The 6534-nt window shown below is 44.3% G+C and overlaps 1 protein-coding gene across 1 annotated transcript in view; it reads left to right on the top strand.

The window, feature by feature from the left end:
• Positions 1-5167, top strand: part of syn2b (synapsin IIb) — a 36531-nt gene extending 31364 nt beyond the window's left edge. The window contains exons 6-13 of the mRNA XM_037251676.1: positions 238-300; positions 481-623; positions 717-791; positions 877-979; positions 1441-1623; positions 1717-1783; positions 2808-3528; positions 3757-5167. Coding sequence (XP_037107571.1) covers positions 238-300; positions 481-623; positions 717-791; positions 877-979; positions 1441-1623; positions 1717-1783; positions 2808-3528; positions 3757-3913 — 1512 coding nt within the window. The 3' untranslated portion in view covers positions 3914-5167. The remainder of the gene's footprint in view (positions 1-237; positions 301-480; positions 624-716; positions 792-876; positions 980-1440; positions 1624-1716; positions 1784-2807; positions 3529-3756) is intronic.
• The last annotated feature ends 1367 nt before the right edge of the window (positions 5168-6534 follow it).

The raw sequence follows: 6534 nt of genomic DNA on the forward strand, positions 1-6534 counted from the left end.
AGGCAAAAGTCAACTGAGCGAGGCCTACAAACAAGCAAAATGTTTTGAAAACATACAAAGTGAATATTTTATAAAGGCTAAGCCTGATCCCAACCCAATAGCATGTTTTTCACATACCGAAGCCAAGGTCAACAAACATGAAGCAAGTAAAATTTCTGAAGAGAATTACTGAAGTCAAAAGGCAGCACAGCCTGCAATCATATTGATTATCTTTTGCACTGTTGTGTTGTTTTGCAGATGACGACGCCAAATTTCCCGGTGGTGGTAAAGATCGGACACGCCCACTCCGGAATGGGAAAGGCGAGTAATTCTTTAAGATTGACTGGGTTCTTGTTTTGACATACACCAACGTAGTCTTGTCACGTTGTGATTGTGCAAATGAAGTTGCCGTGTCAACATTCATCCTTGCGCTATCCATCACCGCCGACGGTGTTAAAATGTTTCACGCATACTAATTCATACACCTCACGTGTTTCTCAGGTCAAAGTGGACAACGTGAGCGACTTCCAGGATATTGCCAGCGTGGTGGCCATCACGCAGACCTACTGCACGACGGAGCCGTTTATAGACGCCAAGTACGACATCAGGGTGCAGAAGATTGGTGTTGACTATAAGGCGTACATGTAAGTTCAGATCGTTATGATGACATCACACACAATTGGAGCTGACATTCACTAGAAATGTGACCGTGTCCTTCTGTCCTCCTCTTTTAACAGGCGAACATCCATCTCTGGTAATTGGAAGAGCAACACAGGCTCGGCCATGTTGGAGCAAGTGGCCATGACTGACAAGTGAGAGCAGCGTTAGAAATGCTGTCGTGGGGTGCGATTCGTTTTGTTATGTCATATTAAGTCAAAATATCCTTTCACGTTGCAGGTATAAATTGTGGGTGGATACCTGCTCCGAGATTTTCGGCGCCTTGGATATCTGCGCTGTCAAGGCCATATGTGGAAAGGACGGCAATGACTATATCACAGAGGTGAGGGAAACCTTTGTGGGTTTAATCGCACCACTTGAGTATATTTGTATCTTCTGGCTGGTTGAAAATGTGTGCGCAGTATCAGAGGGAAGAATTTGGTCTTGGAAGATTAAATTTAGCACGCCTGGCCTAATTTATGCCACTGGGACCAATAGATTGAATGCTTGGGAAAAAAATAATTGAATTTAACCTGCAAAACACAATTTGAATTGATTGTCAAACATTACAGATTTTTTTTTGTCCAGGTTTTAATACAGCTCCCATGTGTATTAATAAATTTTCTGAGGCACCTTTGTTTAAATATCCCAAGTATCAAGTATTATAGCACACTTCACACAATAGTTTTGTGTTTTGTTTACCTTTTCTTCTATTATTTCCTCCTCCATCATTGTGTTTGTTTTTATATCTGTCCACCATCTTATCAAGGGAAGGACAGTGATTATCCCTTTGTGTGTTCTCAGGTGGTGGGCTCGTCCATGCAGCTGGTCGGCGATCACCAGGCGGAGGATCGCCAGCTCATATCTGAGGTGGTGCTGGCGAAAATGACCCAAGCCCTTGCTGCCAAGACATCCGCTGTTTCCCGTTCGCCTGCTCGCTCTCCTCAAGGCCAAAAGACGACTGCTGCAGTAGCAGCGCCCCCACAGGTAGAGGGGTGACACTGCAGACCATTAAGTACAAAAATACATTTTATTTTCCATTCCCTCTGGCTGTTATCCCTTTTTGTTCTTCTCTGCTAGAGTGGAGGTATTAAAGACGGACCGATCGATGCAAGCAGAACCACGGGCCAGCGTCCTCAACCTCAAGGTTCTGTGAACACCGCCCTCCATGAATGAATGATCAGTATTGATTTGTAAACATTTTCACTCCACGTTATTTCACAGTGGTGTTCAAAATATTGATATTGTGATGCCGGTATTTTTTCCCACGAGACCCTGCTGATACAAATATAGATAAGACGGTAATGGTGTGATATTTAATATACTGCAAAAGAAAAGAGTGGAAAAAGGTTTGTAGTACATAACAATATTTATGTAGCTGCAGAATGGAAAACTTTATTTTGGTGGTGGGTGAAGATAATACTGAAGGAAAAAACAGTAATGCTATTTAATAACAGTGTATTATTGTATATCTCTAACGACAATCATAAGAAACTTTATTCGAGTTTATAATGTGTCAACAAACGGTGTAGAGATTACCTAAAATAGGTGTTATTTTTCAAATTCAATTTTGCAAATTCAATGTTGGCCGCATTCATAATCAGATAACCAATAATGCAAATATCTTTGAAAGAAAACACAGCATACACTGCATTTCTATTCCAGCTGACCTCATATTTATTCTTTTCTATCAGCGCACACTGTTCACTTTCAGCATCATCACGCTATACAGTAATTGCGTTTTGCTCCTCCTCATACATCATCTGACTCCCGCAAACAGAATTAGATTTGCAGAGACATAAACATAAGTTGGGGGAAACAAATCTAATCAAATGTCATTCTTTTTAACGTTGGCCACGACTTATCTTCATAATTAAAAGTGAAAACTTGAAGCAGTCATCTTCTGATCTGATGCTTTACTGCCCTCTTCTGGTTTTTACTGTTCAAATACTTTTATTATATTGTTTTTGTTCCGAAAATGGCCACACGGTAAAAAAAAAAAAAAGGGGGGGGGGGCCATAATTAAGTCATAATAGTATAAGAAACTCCTATTTTTGCTATAATCATACAAAATTAAATAAATAAATAAATGTAATAGAGTAAATGTTACAGAGTAAATGTAGACAATGTAAAATTAAAGTAAATGTAATTATTTCTTTGTTTATTTTTAGGTGCATCAGTCAAACCACAGAGTGTGGAGTCATCATCAGAAACAAATAAGAGATCTTCTGAGCCTCCATCAAAGTCCACCCAAGCCCAGAAACCAGCTCAGTCCCAGAAGCCAAGCCCGGTCCAGAAGTCCACCTCGGTCACAAAGCCTCCAGTGCAGAGGCCTCCTCCCATGACAAGAGCACCCTCTGTCACAAAACCCGCTCCAGATTCTGCTTCCTCCACTGCCGCTCCGGCCAAAGCGTCTCCTTCTTCACCTGCTAAGTCGGCAGGTCCAGGCTCCCCAGTTTCAGTTCCCACTACGGAGCAGCCCAAGCCCCAACCCCCGGGCTCCCCGGCCCAAGCTCCGGGTAAACCAAAGGATCTGCCGCCAAAACCCACCCCGCCCGCCAAGCCCATCCCTCCTGTCCGCAGGAACTCCAAGCCGCAGCTGCAGCCAAAGCCCCAAACGCCACCTGCCCCCAGAGCCTCACCCAAACCTCAATCCGCCCCCCAAAACCCGGCGCCTGCCGAGGCCTCAGAGGTGGCCTCGTCACCCGGCACGGCGCAAGAGGTCCAGTCGCCGGCCAAAGCCAATCAGTCCCCACCTATATTGCAGTCCCCAGCCAAGGCCCAGCCTCAGGCCAAGACTGCGTCCACGTCCCAGGACCCTGAACCTGAAACTGCCGCTGAGTCTGCTGAGCCCCTGGAGGACCAGCAGCCAAAAACCCACCCTCTGCTCAAGTAAGAGCCTTGTTGTCAGCACACTAGCGCCCGTGCTAAGTCTTCTATTTAATCTGACGGTGTGTTCTAGTGTAGTGGTAGATTTTATCGACCGAGTGTCTCTGTTTAATGTGACAATGTTTCCCAATGTTTGACATCCTTCCTCATCCTGTCTTCCTATCTCCTATCTCCCTTCCATCCATCCTTGCTCCCTTCCTTCCTTTCCCATTCTCTCTCCACCGTTCCCAGTAAGTCCCAGTCACTGACCAATGCCTTCAACGCCTTCAGCGACTCCACCTTCTTCCGCGGGGTGTCCGGCTCCGGAGGCGGCGACGGCCAAGAAGAGGCCAAGGCCGAGACCATTCGCAACATCCGGAAGTCCTTCGCCAGCCTTTTCTCTGACTAGACACCGACCTCTACCATTCTGCCCTCATTTACTCCCCTCTCCCACTCCTCATTGGCCAGCGATGACTTGATTGACATTTCAATGTGACGCAGTCTGAGACGTTGTATGTGCGTTTTCAATTTTAAGTGTGCCGTACCCCCTACGTCCGTCCGTCCGTCCGTCCTTCGTGTCAACATGTCCGTGCGAGTGAACAGTGATACCCCCTGGCCCGGATGTTAAGTGCATGTCGCTGTGCCACAATAGATGGAATGATGAGTTATGTCACTGATATACCCTAGATAGAATAGCACAGCATATTACAGAATAATGTTTATTTTTCCAAAGCACATTAAAGAAACAGAATTATATGAAAGTATATTATATTACAGAATGTATATAGTATAAATGCAGTATACACAGACACACACACATACACACACGACACATATCTGCGTATCTCTCTTTCTCTCTCTCTCTCTCTCTCTCTCTCTCTCTCTCTCTCTCTCTCTCTCTCTCTCTCTCTCTCTCTCTCTCTCTCTCTCTCTAATACACACACACACACAGGCTATCAAACCAGTAGCTTTTATCTGTGACATAACTCCTTCGTGAGTGGCTGGATTTATAAGCATTTTAACTACTTGTGATATACTTGATGGTTTCCCTCGTAGTTTGCAGTAAACCCATTATTTGGTCCCGCTCAGTAAAACTTGTGCGTAATTTTAAAAGCAAACAAAAAAAAGACATTATGTGTACCGATGTAAATCCAGCCTTGCTGTCTCGTCTGTCGACTGCCTATCGACGTGAAGGAATTTGCGATCTTTTATCCGTGTGTGTGTGTATGTATGTGTGTGGGTGTGCACGTGCGTGTGTCTGCATGGCTCTTCCGAGAGGTCGCGCCATGACCTTTGGAGTGTCTGCCAGGAGCTCTATCAGTGTTAAATTTTGCCTTTCGTTGCCTCTCTCTAGATGTTGTAGCCTTATCGTGTTTTCAAGTCGCAGCTTTGTTTGTTCGCTGTGCAGACCTGAGTCGTCTTGGAATTCATTCATCAGTTGCTTACAAACAAAGGGGCAAGACCAGGGTTTCCAATTCACTGTTCAGCTTTAAGCGCCACACTCCAAAACGCAGATGGGCCAGATGGGCATTTTTGTTTCTTTCAACATACTATATTTGCCACGGTTGTGTTCCATTTCCAGAACCACAGACAAACCCAGATAAGTGCAGAATAATGTTCGTCTGCTCCAAGGCAAACAATGTACTTGTATAACGTATAAAAATATATATATATGTTTTTTTTAACATAAAATGCTAAGCTATAAAGGTAAGGTGACCAATCTGTGGCACTAACTTTAGCCGGCAACGCTAATGTGGCTAATGTAGCTAGCTTTCATAAGCACTAATGAATTCAGGAGAATGCAGTCCCTGGTTAAAGCAACGTGGCAAAGGTGATTTGGACCCACAAGAGTCAGCCCTGTCAAGTATTAAATGAATGCATTTCAAAGAGGAAAAAAAACGCATGTCTGCTGCTGTGACTGGTGATCTCGTTCCACCTCTTGTGTAGATCTATCTACGGTATTGTAAGTTGTTGATTATGCTCATAAGAAGACATTGAGACAGTAGTGCAATAACACCTTGACATGACTGTTGAATGGTGTCACCCTATTATCTTCATGAATATGAACGTACATGTGAGACTTGTGTATCTGTTCGACATCTTCCCCTTTGAAATTCCTTTAAGTTAGAACCGACTTTCCAGTATCAACGATGAAAATGACAAAGAAGAAGAAGGGTGCTTCCACTCAAGCTTTGGTTCCTTTTAATCTAGTCTAACCTCTTCCCAGAGGCGTAGCCAGGAATTTTTCCAGTAGGGGTGCACGCCCACAGGAAAAAAAATCGAACATCACCCACGCCGTTCGCTGATCGCTAAAACGACGTGCGGGAGGCAAACGGTGAATGGGTAACATCGCGCACATAGAATAGCGCAAGCACATTCGCGCAAGACCGAAAGAAAAAAACGGCATGAAAATGAAGAATCGAAAAAGCTCGATTTATTTTTATTTTTTTTATTTTTATTTTTTTCAACCGGGGCGCAGGGAGTCCTAACCGGGGCGCCGCCCCGGCTCGCCCCGGCTTGGCTACGCCTCTGCCTCTTCCCCTATTGGTGAGATTTGCTAACTCGTCATTGACCAATAAACAGGTGCAGGTCTTCCATTCCAAATGCTGTGACCAAAATTCTTTGTCTTTTTTTTAACGCTGATCCATATCTTTGGCGTTCACACTTGAGCTGTATTGAAGTTTGGTGGAACCAGATTCATTTGCCAAACTATTTCAAACCACAATCGAATTACTCCGAGTAGCCTGTCTTCATACTCAGGCTTAGATGGGTTACAATTCATTTCAGTAGAGTTCCGTTGGTTTTCATTTGAACAATGGTGCACACAAGATAAATGAAACTACAAAGTATAAGACCTGATCTGAAATGACGATATAAGTATAAGAATGTGTCCGACCGGGGAAAACCAGACCAAAGGGTGCTAAGACCATTAAGAGTGGACTAGACCTGAAGGCAACCCGGACAGCATCCTCTTCTGTTTAGTGTGCGCTGGTTTGGCAACGTGTCATTTACTGTGTATCCCTTGCCAAC

Source organism: Syngnathus acus, chromosome 5, assembly GCF_901709675.1.
Source record: "Syngnathus acus chromosome 5, fSynAcu1.2, whole genome shotgun sequence".
Taxonomy (NCBI): Eukaryota; Metazoa; Chordata; class Actinopteri; order Syngnathiformes; family Syngnathidae; genus Syngnathus; species Syngnathus acus.